The sequence below is a fragment of the Ovis canadensis genome, chromosome 16 (assembly GCF_042477335.2).
Source record: "Ovis canadensis isolate MfBH-ARS-UI-01 breed Bighorn chromosome 16, ARS-UI_OviCan_v2, whole genome shotgun sequence".
Classification (NCBI taxonomy): domain Eukaryota; kingdom Metazoa; phylum Chordata; class Mammalia; order Artiodactyla; family Bovidae; genus Ovis; species Ovis canadensis.
In genome coordinates this window covers 55,253,502-55,267,453 of record NC_091260.1, presented here as the reverse complement: position 1 = coordinate 55,267,453, position 13,952 = coordinate 55,253,502, and the positions used below count along the sequence as shown (strand labels likewise).

At 44.3% G+C, this 13,952-nt stretch overlaps 1 protein-coding gene across 4 annotated transcripts in view; it reads right to left on the bottom strand.

The window, feature by feature from the left end:
• The window catches only part of DROSHA (drosha ribonuclease III), a 120,088-nt gene that overhangs the window by 80,521 nt on the left and 25,615 nt on the right, over positions 1 to 13,952 (bottom strand). For all 4 annotated transcript variants that reach the window (XM_069555966.1, XM_069555969.1, XM_069555967.1 and 1 more), the window contains 3 exons: positions 13,361 to 13,441; positions 4,830 to 4,916; positions 2,027 to 2,113 (listed from right to left, as the gene is read on the bottom strand). In XM_069555966.1, coding sequence (XP_069412067.1) covers positions 2,027 to 2,113; positions 4,830 to 4,916; positions 13,361 to 13,441 — 255 coding nt within the window. The remainder of the gene's footprint in view (positions 1 to 2,026; positions 2,114 to 4,829; positions 4,917 to 13,360; positions 13,442 to 13,952) is intronic.

Sequence of the window (13,952 nt, the reverse complement as noted above, 5' to 3'; positions counted from 1 at the left end):
ACTTCTAAAAGCCTTTGCAACTCTAAGACTGAGATTTAGTGTAACAAAGGGTTTGAGGGCCTAATTGAGACATTCAAAAAGTAATAAAATAAGAAACCTCCAGATTTAAAAACATCCTAGTGCCTTTTCATAAAAATTGTTTAAAAACTGTCTAAACAACGTAAACATCCACTGACAGATGAATGGGTAAGGAAGATGTGGTGCACCTATACAACGGAATAACTACTCAGCTATAAGAAAAAACAAAATGGGGAGAGAGGTTCAGGAGGGAGGGGCCATATGTATTCCTATGGCTGACTCATGTTGGTATTTGACAGAAAGCAGCAAAAAAGCAATCCTTCTTCAATTAAAAAAGCAATTAATTAAAAAAGACCGAAACGTCATCTGAAGCAACAAGGATGCAATTGGAGATTATCATACTAAGTGAAGTAAGTTTGAAAGAGAAAGACAAATGCCACTCCGTGTCACTTACAAATGGAATCTGAAATATAGCACAAATTAACCTATCTACAAAAAAGAAACAAATACACAAACAGAGAGAGTAGATTTGTGGTTGCCAAGGAAGAGGGGAAGAAGAGGGACATGCTAAGAGGTTGCAAACTATTACACTTAGAACGGATGAACAACAAGATCCTACTGTGTAGGACAGGGAGCTGTATCCTGGGATAAACCATAATGGAAAAGAATATTAAAAATAATGTATATGTGTGTATAACTGAGTCACTTTGCTGTACAGCAGAGATTAGCACACCACGTAAATCAAATTTACTTCAATTTTAAAAAAAAATAGTCCAATTTAAAATTTTGTAAGTATGGATAGTGATGGATGTTAATTAGACTTCTCATGGTTATCACTTCACAATATATACAAATACCGAATCATTATGCTGTATATCTGAAACTAGTAACATTATATGTCAATTATACCTCAATAAAAAAATACAGTTCAATATTACATGATGTTCTATATTATGGTTCACCCTAGAGATATGTGATATGTATTATCAAGCGATTTTATTTTTACACTTACAATGTAATCATCTTCTCAAAAAAAAATTCTCTGAGATAAAATATACTGTGGCATAAAGAAAATTTCACTAAGAAACAATTTGTTTTAAATTAGTATCACTATTATGGAATCATGTCTACTAAAAAAAAATAGAAAGTGGAAAGATTAGACAAAGGTTTTATTCTTTACTCTCCAATGGAACAGAATTTCACATTTCAAATAAACTAAAATAACTTTTCAAACTGCAGATACAATTTCTTTTAACTAAACAGGAAAGAATTAAAGAACATTCTACTTCAATGTACGTATACTGTAGCTATAAATTCAGTGAGTTCTATAGCAGTGTCTTGACTGACTCATGGATATCTCTACATTCCCTTCCTGTGTCACCAGTGAATTCCACTCTATATCCAGCTAGAATACACAATAAATAAGACAACCCATAAGACAGCCAGCTTTTAAACAGAAAGACTTTGGCTTACTGGACTTCCATCTGAACCGATTACCAACAGATCGGCCTTAATACCTGAGAATATCATGATCTGTATGCCAAAGTCTCTTAAAGAGGACATCTTCCTGGGATGCAAAAGCAGAGAACTATGAAGTTAACTCAGGCTCCAGATGTCCTGAACAAGCTCCATTTCTTTACCTATGACTCACAGACTAAGTAATAGCTTCTCCTTAAAACTTTCCAACTCTCTTTTGAAGGACACCCACCCCAAAATAGTTTTGACACATTACTCCACAGTTTATCCTTCTTTTTCAATCTTTCACACTCTCAAAATGTTATTCTGATACATGTTTACTTACACCATCTAATGTGGACCAAACCTGTGACTCATTAGCACAGATGTCACACTCCCACCTGACACACACTGCCACTGACTTCCTGTAGCTTAGGCAAACGGATGTAAAGTAGTTGTTACTTAGAAGTCAGATGAAAAGAAATTTCCTTTGACTTTTAGAAAGAAAGGGGGCACAGGGAAGGAGAAAGTTGGCCAATTAGCACATACTTACATTGGTCAGGGGGGCGTGTGCAAACATAGAAAATCCTTCAAAGATATACTCGTGATCATCATATTCGATAACAGTTGGCCTGTCAGTCTAAAAGCAAACAGAAGAATGAAGCATGAACAAATGATATGACCTGCACGCACAGTACCTATCAGGACAAAAGCAACCAACCAAAGCAAGCAAGTACGGACTCCAGCTCACCTTCTCCCAGACACCAGGGAGAAGCTTTACAAAGAACTTTAGCTTGGTAGGATTCTCTGACTTCAGTTATACACTAGACAATCAAGGAGGTTTATTATGGCTGCCATAAAGGAAAAATGGCTACAGGACTTCATTTTCTAGGAACTTGTTTTATTTAATCTCATAATACTACCAGTCCTGTCTTACTAAACTTTATTTCTGTACTAACAGAAGTCCTAGCAAGAAAAAGATACTAACACAGCCAAATCAAAGCTCAAAGTAAAGAAGACTAAGTGTCACAACAGTCAAGACAGGCAGCAGCCTGGAAGGCGCTGAAAGGCCCCAGGGTGCCAGCGGCTCCCTCCCTCACAGCTCCATCCCCAGACCCTCCAAGGGAAAGCCCAGCCAGCAAACACTGTAACAAGCCAATTCTTGCATAATGTCAAAGATCTTAATTACCTGAAAACAGAATCTAATTAAAATATACCAGTGCTGATCTAAGCATAAGAGATCTCTTCATTATGCCATTCTTATGGTCTGCCATTTCTAATCCTAAATGCTAAACATGGAGCAAATGATCAGGATTAGAAACCTAAAAGCCATGTTTTTTCTACATAGATATTGAACATTAATCTTTTAAACATTTACATATATATAAACATTTATGCACACACCCACACACACACACACATATATGAAAAGCTTAGGTGGTTAGGGGGAGTTCCCTAATGCACATTATTTGTTTTTCTAATATTACTGTTATTTCCCATCTGAATAACTCAACAAACTTGTCCTAAATTAAATATAATGAGAGAACTGCAAACGAAATAATAATGGTACAGCCATTTTGGAAAATAGTTTGGTAGTTCCTCAAAATACTAAACACAGATTTACCACCCAGTCCAGCAACTCTAGTCCTAGAGTTATACTCAAAGGAAAGAAAAACATACATCTGCACAAAAACTTGTAAATAAACGTTCATAGCAGCATTATTCATAATAACCCAAGGGTGGATACCACCCAAATGTTCTCTGACTGATGAATGGATAAATCAAATATAGTATATCCATACAGCAGAATATTATTTGGCAGTAAAAAGAAATGAAGTTATATATTATACCATGGATGAATCTTGAAAACATTTTGCTAAGCAGAAGAAACCAAAATGATCACACATTGTATGATTCTATTCATATGAAATATCTAGACTAGGCAAATGATAAAGACAAAATATGTTAGTAGTTGCTGAAGGCTGGGCAGCAGGAAAGAATTAACTGCTAATAAGTACAGGGTTTCTTTGGGAAATAATGAAAATGTTCTAAAATTAGATTGTAGTGTTAGTTTCACAATTCTTAGCATTATAAAATATATATTTTAGATGGGTGAGTTATTGTATATTAATCATATTCAATAAAGTTGTTAAAATAAATAATTATTAATAAGCTAATTCTGAAGGCCTTCCCTGTGGTCCAAAGACTAAGATTCTTGAGCTCCCAATGCAGGGGACCAGGGTTCAATCCCTGGTTGGGGAACTGGATTCCTCATGCCGCAACTAAGAGTTGGTATGCTGCAGTGAAGATCTCGAGCGCCCCAATAAGTCCTGGAACAACCAAATAGTGTGTCCAGTCATATCCACCTCTTTGCGACCCCATGGACTGTAGACTGCCAGGTTCTGCTGTCCGTGGGATTTCTCAGGCAAGAATACTAGAGCAGGTTGCCATTTCCTTCTCCAAGGGATCTTTCCAACCCAGGGATAGAACCTGGGCCTCTTCTATTTCATGTATTAGCAGAAGGAGTCTTTACCACTTTGCCACCCGGGAAGCCCCTAGACTACACCTGATCTTAGCCAAAACGCTGAGAAGCGATCAAAATAAATAAATAATAAATAAACATTTAATATTCCTTCAAACAGGAAAGTAACTTTTATGTAGAAAAACACCTTAAAAATCTAATTTTGAAATTGAAATCTCTTAATAAAAAATGTAACCAGAATTAATTAACTATACTGCTCAACAGCAGTATAGCACAGTAAAATAGCATATAGCCATGTACTACAAGAACCAGTCTGCCCAGGTTCAAGTCCCCACTGTGCCACATGTTGCCTGAATAATCTTCAGCAAATTACTTAACCTTATTTGTAAAACATGGACAACTGTCCCATCTGCATACTGGGGAAAATAATACCTACTTCATCAACTTTCTGTGAGAAATAAGTTAATACATTTCAAACACAGAATGGTGCCTGGCACCATAGTCAACAAATATTAGGCCCTTTACTGTCATAAATGCAACAGTTATGGGTCACTAGATAATATATGTTATTTGCCAATTTTTAAGATATGCACAAGTGTTCTATGCATTCTTCCAACTCCACAGCTCCAACAGACCTATCCATAATTCACGGCTATTATGAGGTACCAACAATATAAAAGAAAAACGACACAGAAATTAGAGAGGAAACCAAATTAAAGTCATTATCATAAAGGCCAGTTTTATCAGCATAAAAATAAAATTTTTTTTCTAAGAACTGAGTCCATATTTAGCCTATTCACATTTCAACCTATTAACACACATAGATCTTATTTATATTTTTTAACAAATGAAATAGATTTGGGTAGGAACTTACTAAAAAGTTTGTGGGAGGTGAGACTGTAATTCGATAGTGGAAAAGCCTGCCAGCATTGTTGGTCATAGGACGACAGGGCTTGATGGCCTGAGGGGAGAAACAAAAGTAAGTTTAAGAGTAAAGTGGCAAAATATTGTTACTCAAAACTAGACTGTATTTTCTACATTCACATCTGACAAAACAGGTTTTATGTGTGTTCCTTCACAAACTGGTAGGAAAAGAACAGTATTCACTTTACCACTAACTGAATGGATAAACATGGGCTGGCTGGGCACTGGTATTCAACCCCTATTCACATACAATACAAGGGGTGTGAACAACATAGAGATCTTTCTAGAACTAAATTTCCATGACGATCTTCCCTTTCATTTGTAAAATAACACAATACTTGACCTTGCTAACCTCCCAATAAATCAAAAAGCAAAAAGAACAATCTAAGAAGTAATAGCAGTAGGCTATAACAGGAAGGGGAACAAACTGATACGGTTAAATATGCTGAGTGAAAAAAGAAGGAAATAGAAATGCAGGAAGCACAAGAATTGGTGGAACAGAACATGCATGGAGCTTAGGACAAGAAAAGGAAAGCAGCATCAGCAGAATCACTGGGTACTCTGACAGACACAGCGATGTGTGACCCAGACCACCTTCAGGGAAGGGCTTGCTGCCCTTTAACAGTGCCAACAGCAGTCTCCAGCTGCTGGCTCCCTCAGGATTTGCGTCACGAGCAGACCCCCTCACCTGATGTCAGGGATATACTGAGCAAGACAGAAGGCCCAGCCACCGCAGCCCACCCTGAATGGGCAATACTCATCCCTTGGGTTATCACCAGGTTGACCAGGGCTTTGTTGGGGCTGACTCACAGTTCGGCCAATCCGTCTGTCCAATCCTGCTCATACCCTCTTCCGCTCACAGGTGAAGATCCCTGAGAAACACCACGCGCCCCAGACTTCACCTTAGCATCTGCTTCTGGAGAATCCAGGGTGTGACAGTAGGTACCAGAGGTGATCCAAGAAAGCAGGAAGTAAGATGAGGTTTTGGAGCTGAATCACCTGCCATCTGACTGGCAATGAGGAACCCATCAAAGTGCCTGGTGGCACACACAGCCCCTGGCACCAGACAACATGCCAGCTGAAACTTTCAAAGATGCTCAGTGGGAGACTGTACCAGTGGAAGCGGGTGCGATGCGCCAGGTGTTGAAGACTTGGAGTGACCAGAAGCTGTACGGATAATGGGATGGATGACTACTGTCGAGCACCACTGATGCTCTACCTCATTCCTCACACCTGATCTCAGACTGCTTGCTCCTCACGCCCCGAAGTTTCTGATTGAGGCAGGCTTGAGAATCTGCACGTCTAATACGGTCTGAGGTGTGCTGATATTAGTCAGGAGGCCTAAGAGAAGCACTGCTGTACAGAAATGCAGCAGGAGAGGAGGAGGAGGAAAGGCAGCTGGAAGCCAGACATGAAAGCAGAGGACCTGCTGACAGCCCACTAAGAGGCTCCCAGCAGCAGCAGCGCGAGGCCAGGCAGCGCGCCAGGACCACGCCTGCGGCTCACCTGTAGAGGCGGTGGGCCTTAAAGACTAACTACCAACCATCCACCGTAGGTCTGTTACTCCAAGGTCAGGGCTATGGAACCTCGGATGAGGACGTACAGGTTTTGACGCCTTGTTCTTTAGTCATTCAGTCATATCTGACTCTTTGTGACCCCATGGACTATAGTCCGCCAGGCTCCTCTGTCCATTGGATTTCACAGGGAAGATTTTCCACTGAGTGGGTTACCATTTCCCTCCCCAGTTTGACTCCTTAGACTCCTCTAAACCTTCTGAATGTTCAGAGGCAACCTAGCCTTGTCTATGAAGAGCAAGCACTCCCCTGTATGAAGACAAGGAAAGCCCCTGAAGGTGACATTGTCCTCACCTCCCCCACCCCATCAAATCTCCCTACCTGACAAGAGACCTATAATTAGGGTCATTTCACAGCATAACTGCCAGGTTGTATGAAGCACAAGCTGGACTCAACACTGCCAGGAGAAATATCAATAACCTCAGATATGCAGATGACACCATCCTTATGGCAGAAAGTGAAGAGGAATTTAAAAGCCTCTTGATGAAAGTGAAAGAGGAGAGTGAAAAAGCTGGCTTAAAACTCAACATTCAAAAAATGAAGATCATGGGGCATCCAGTCCCATCACTTCATGGCAAATAGATGGGGAAACAATGGAAACAGTGACAGATTTTATTTTCTTGGGCTCCAAAATCACTGCAGATGGTGACTGCAGCCATGAAATTAAAAGACACTTGCTCCTTGGAAGAAAAGCTATGACAAACCTAGAAAGCATATTAAAAAGCAGAGACATTACGTTGCAGACAAACGTCTGTCTAGTCAAAGCTATGGTTTTTCCAGTAGTCATGTATGGATGTGAGAGTTGGACTATAAAGAAAGCTGAGTGCCAAAGAATTGATGCTTTTGAACTGTGGTGTTGGAAAAGACTCTTGAATGTCCCATGAACTTCAAGGAGATCAAACCAGTCAAACCTAAAGGGAATCAGTCCTAAATATTCATTGGAAGGACTGATGCTGGAACTGAAGTTCCAATACTTTGGCCACCTGATGGGAAGAACTGCCTCATTGGAAATGACCCTGATGCTGGGAAAGACTGAAGACAGGAGGAGAAGGGGACGACAGTGGATGAGACGGTCGGATGGCATCACCAACTTGACGGACATGAGTTTGAGCAGGCTCTCGGGGATAATGATGGACAGGGAAGGCTGGCGTGCTGCAGTCCATGGGGTCGCAAAGAGTTGGACATGACTGAGCAACTGAACTGAACAGCATAACTGGTTTCACATTTCACAGCTGGAAAGTACTGAGAGGAAGCATAATATCCCACAGGAACTGTAAGAACTAGCCAGGGCCAGCACATGCCAGCAGCAGGAATTCACACAGGACTGGCAGTGCATGATCAAGAGGACCAGGAAACAGAGTTGGTTAGGGAAGAGCTGACTGAGTTGGGAGCATTCAGGATCCAAGGCCATCAGGAGATGCTAGGAACTCCCTACCAAGATGTCTCACAGTCATGTCTGAGTCTTTGTGACCCCATGGACTGTAGCCCACCAAGCTCCTCAGTCCATGGGATTCTCCAGGCAAGAATACTGGAGTGGGTTGCCATTCTTTTCTACAGGGGATCTTCCTGACCCAGGGATTGAATCAGGGTCTCCTGCACTGAAGGTAGGTTCTTCACCGTCTGAGCCACCAAGAAGTTCCACTCAGATGTCTTGCTGCTGCTGCTGCTAAGTCACTTCAGTCATCTCCGACTCTGTGCGACCCCACAGACAGCAGCCCACCAGGCTCCCCCATTCCTGGGATTCTCCAGGCAAGAACACTGGAGTGGGCTGCTATTTCCTTCTCCAATGCATGAAAGTGAAAAGTGAAAGTGAAGTCGCTCAGTCGTGTCCGACTCTTAGCGACCCCATGGACTGCAGCCTACCAGGCTCCTCCATCCATGGGATTTTCCAGGCAAGAGTACTGGAGTGGGGTGCCTCTACCTTCTCTGTCAGATGTCTTAGTAGTGTGAAAGAGCAATGGCCCATGCTGACTAAAGTGAAAATACCAAAACTGCAGGACAGACAGAAGAAGGAATTCAAAGATTCAAGGAAATGGGCACATTGGGATGGATATAATATCTATGTCTGAAAAATATACCAGATAATCGTCTTTCATGGCCCAGAGGACATGCCACTGACCAAGGCCAATAGGAACATGCTGGCAAAGGGGCACCAGCATCAGTAGGATGGTCAGTGGTGGCACCCTCTGCAGGCCAGGACTGAGCATAAGAGCGGATGACACAGTACACAGCTTGCTGACCACATCAGGGATGACAAGACTCTGAAACCAGAGGCAAGACGATGGAGCTCATCACAAGAAGCCAGGTTACACAATTATCATCATGACCGGTAGTACTGGGATCTGACCCAAAAGAGTCACAGAAGAGGCTTTCGCAGCCTGGTGTCCTTGGGTACAAAATAAATGGGTAGCTGACAAGCATACCACCTTAGTTTGTGCCAATGGAAGAAATCAAGACTGGGCAAACAAGAGGCTTAAGGTAGGTTGCTCCAATATACAGTCATAATCCCAGTTCCAGACCTGATCAAGTTACTGGACTGAAATCCACTGACTGAAAAGGTTGCCCAAGAGGCCAGAGGCCAGGCCACGTGACACAATCACAAGCAAAAATGGTCACGACAGCCCTGTCCTTCCCCAAAGGGGCCTTCAAGGAGTGCTGGACACAGCATCTGAATCAACAGATACTCACCAACTGGACATATCATCCTGGTATCCCCATCAGAGTGGGGGAGATGAGGCCAAGGTAGTACCGATCTTGGTCAAGGTCTGGCTTATAGGAGGTCCACTGAGTCTACAGATCCACCCAGTGGTCATTTCCTTGGTCCCTAGATGTGCCATTGGAATTGACAAAATGGGCAGATGGTGCCACCTCCCCCTGGGTCCTTGATCTGTGGAGTAAGAGCCACCATAATGGGAAAGGTCAAGCAGAACCCAACCTAGACATCAAAAACAGTGTGACTCCAGGGAAATGGTGGAGATTAGTGCTACCCTTAAGGATCCAAATGACACAAGGATGACTGCCCCATCACGGTTTGTTTAATTTACCAGTCTGGGCCCTAAAGAAATCAAATGGATCCCGGCAGATGACTACAGACCACAAGGAGCTCAACCAAGTAGCTCCGACTGCACCCGCCTTGCCAGGTGTTATAGCACAGTTTCGGCAGATGAACGTGATTTCAGGTACAAAGTGTGTGGCAACTGACCTGCTGAATGTATTCTTTCTTACCCCACCAGAATGAGGACCAGCTCTGATGAGAACAGGTTCACGTTCACATGGAATAGACAACATTAACGGTTTTGCCACCAGCCTGTGTGAATTCTTCTACTCACTGTCATAATACAGACCAAGGTGCTCCTGACCTAGAATACTGCAGCATGTTATACTGTTCCATTGTATCTTTGACATTATGTTGATTGAGCGAAAAGTCTTGGTAAACTGTACATGCTCCAAAGGGTGGGAGGAAACCCTACCAAGATTCAGGGCCTCCCACAGCCACACCATTTTTAGGAGTCAGTGGTTCCAAGACAACCATCCAGAGTAAAACACAAAACTACTGCCTCTTCCCTTCCCACAGTGAAGAAGGAAGCAGAATACCAGGTGGGCCTCTTCAAGTGCAGGAGGCAGCGCCATCCTCAGAGAGGAATATTACTACAGCCCATTTACAAAATGGCACAAAAGGCCACCAGCTATGAGAGCAACTCAAGTGAGAAAGGCCTCAGCAGTTTCAAACCACAGCTCAAGTTGCCCTGCAATGGGGGCCACATGATTCAGCAAATCTCAGACTGCTGGTAGGAAAAGATGCTGAGAGGGACTTATGGACACACTGGGAGAATCACCATGCTGGTCTCTGAGGTTCTGAAGCCAAGCTGTGCTGTCTATCATGAAAAATTATGTGCCTTTGCGAAGCAATTTTGAGTATGCTGCTGGGCCCTGGCAGACATGGAATGCACGGCCAAGGGACAGCAAATAGACGCGGGGCTGGAACTGCCAAACAAGAGCTGGGTTCTGCCAGTCCCCTCTGGGCACAAGTTTGTGTGGGGCCATCATAAGAAGAAGGGTGCCTATAACCAGAACCAGGCACACACAGAGTAGAGGGCATGAACAAACTGGGCACCCACCACTATTGCATCAGCACACTCCCTCAGCTGATGACTAAAGACGGGGGGATGAAAGCAGAAGAAAAAGCCCAAGCTCAGTTTGCAAATGGGTCAGTCAGAAAGGAAGTACAGGGACTTCCCTGGTGGCCCTGGGGTGAGGACTCTAAGCTTCCAAAGCAGGGAGCCTGGGTTTGATCCCTGGTCAGGGAATTAGACCCTGTATGCCATAACTAAGATTCCCACATGCCACAACTAAGGATCCTGCATGTCGTAACCAAGACTCAGTACGGCCAAATAAATAAAACAGCGTTCTTTAAAAAACAAAGAAAAGAAAGGAGGTGCAAGCCAAAAACAGACTGTGATGCAGCCTTCTTCATGGATAGCTCTGAAGACAAGGATGAGGGAGACCACCCAGTGGGCGGGGTTTCAGGTGGTATACCTGGTCATCTACTTTGTGTGAATAGAGAAGTAGCCTGAGGTTAGAATAAAGATGGACTCATGGCAGAAATGGAGGAGGCAATTGCACCCCACTCCAGTTCTCTTGCCTAGAAAATCCCATGGATGGAGGAGCCTGGTAGGCTGCAGTCCATGGGGTCGCTAAGAGTCAGACATGACTGAGCAACTTCACTTTCACTTTTTGCTTTCATGCATTGGAGAAGGAAATGGCAACCCACTCCAGCGTTCTTGCCTGGAGAATCCCAGGGACGGCAGAGCCTGGTGGGCTGCCGTCTATGGGGTCGCACAGAGTCGGACACAACTGAAGTGACTTAGTAGCAGCAGCAGCATGGCAGAAAGCAAGTGGCCAGCCAGCTGGTCAGAGGCCTAGAAGGAAAAACCTGGGAAGATCAGGGATAAGACAGTCTTAGGGTATCCCCAGGGCAGGGGACACCCGCTGTGGAAGAGGTTCTAAACCATCGAGCTGACAAAATGCTCCGGCAAGCCTTGGTCAGCAGTCAGTTCCCCAGAGCCGACAGGATAGGCACGCGAATGAAGTGGACACAGGAACAGACAGAGCTCAACAGCATCCAAAGCTAAGCTGCTAAGCTGACTGCCATGCCAGCCACCTACAATGACCACCGCTGGGACCCCAATATGGCACCACCCCTTGAGGGCCAACTGGCCCCTTGACGGAATGTGGACCAGGTAGGCCCCACCCATGGTGAAAGGGCCATGCATACTCTAAGGATGGGTTTGACTGCCTCAGCCAGCACCACTGCCCAACCGAATCTCCCTTCACAGAGGGCCCTGCTGCCCAGCTGTGCAAAAAGCAGTCAGCACACAGCCTGCAGCTGTCAGCTCCTTCCAGGTCACCCTCCACTACAAGAACCCCCTCCGCCAAGGGCATGCCCTTTCTAGGGCAGCTTGCTTGGGACAGACGGAGATGCGCTTATGAAAACCGTACCGGCCCCATGTGAGACAACTTCGACAAGCCTAGCTCTAAAGGTCCAGCCCAGGTGGACTTCCCCCTCTGCTCAGTCCTGAGCCCACACTCCTCTTGCCCCTGAAAAGTCTCCACAGCAGCCCCGCCTGCAGGGACCCCAGCCTGAGGCACGCACACAGACATTCACAGGGTGCAGGCCTTGTCCCACACGGCCTCACTATACTTTGTTGTTACTGTTGTTGTTTAGTCCAAGTGGTATCCAACTCTTTGCGACCCCATGGGCTATAGCCTACCAGGCTCCTCTGTCCATGGGATTTCCCAGGCAAAAACACTGAAGCAGGTTGCCATTTCCTCCTCCAGGGGATCTTCCCTACCCAGGGATGACACCAGCATCTCCTGCGTCTCCTGCAATGGCTGCTGCTGCTGCTGCTGCTGCTGCTAAGTCGCTTCAGCCGTGTCCAATTCTGTGCGACCCCATAGAGGGCAGCCTACCAGGCTCCCCTGTCCCTGGGATTCTCCAGGCGAGAATACTGAAGTGGGGTTGCCATTTCCTTCTCCAGTGGATGAAAGTGAAAAGTAAAAGTGAAGTTGCTCAGTCGTGTCCAACTCCTAGCAACCCCATGGACTGAGATCTACCAGGTTCCTCCGTCCATGGGATTTTCCAGGCAAGAGTACTGGAGTGGGGTGCCATTGCCTCCTCCGCCTGCGATAGCAGGCAGATTCTTTACCACTAAGTCACCAGGGAAGCCCTAAATACAGTGTGCTGAAGCATACAGTGACAATCCTGGGATTAATGAGAATATCTTGCAGAAGTAAAACGTAACGGGGGAAAAAAAATGAAGGAAAATAATTGATCGGGAGTAGTTACATATCTCTTCAATGTGAAAGGGTTCAACTCATCATGCAAACACCTTTGGAGTGTTCCTGATGACCCAGAGGTGGAGTGTGACACAGGTCAAACAAGTCCGTGTGACGCTCACAGCCGAGTGGGGACAACAGACAAAGACTGACATAGGCAACAGGTATACACGCACATCCCCAAGGAAAGAAGACATGTGCCATACAGCACCTCGATAAGAGCAATTCTCCAGGGAGATTCACCACCGTTTACCACAAAAACATGAAAAACAATTAAAATTACAGACCATTTTAGGATACGGAAAATGATTAAAAGAAAAAAAAAGGGCAACTGAAATTCATTTTGCCTACTTTAAATAAAGAACCTCACGAAGTGTCCTTGATAACATTCCCATTCCACCCCCAAAACCCAAGTATGTCTCTTCTCCAGTGATTAGTAACAGAAACTATCAGGGAACCTGAGAAGACTATTTCCGGGGTATTATTTCATTTATGGGGAGAAGAATAGCAGCAGCAGCTGTCTACTTCTGGCTGCTCAGCACTGACAAATATAATAACCCAAACCAGTTACCTCTTCTCCGGGATAAATGCTGTGCCTGATGCCCGTGCGTCTCGCTTTTGCGCTGCATTTGCAGAGTGGGCCATCATTCATCTGTCAGAAACAAAATGTAATTCGTTTTTATTGGGGGGAAAATCCACTCCATGCACGGCGATGCCACGGAAACTGTGTGGGTTTTAATGTCATGAGTACCGAAGCTCTGAAAAGGCTGTCAAGGTTTGAAGATTAAACGGATGTTCCAAAACCAATAAAGCTGCAAACTGTCTATATTGTCTGATAAAGGGAAACGCTATGACAACGCTGGCTTCCCGACTTATTTGTGCAGCCGAGCAGAAAATATCAATGTCAGCGCCCTGTTTGCCCCCATCTTCTCCTACTGCTTTCCAGTATGTTCCTGCTATTTCTTATTTCAGGAAAAATGACTCTTTCACAAAAGAAAAGCCTAGTTTATATTCTGAAGGAACATGTAGAATGCTTTGAAGGTGACCTGCAGATTAAATGTTTTCAAAGAAGAGACCAAAAGGTATCTCAAGCAGAAGGAAGAAAATGACTCCTAGAACCAGAAAAACTTCTAGCACTAAACAGGTGACTCTGTGTCTATTTT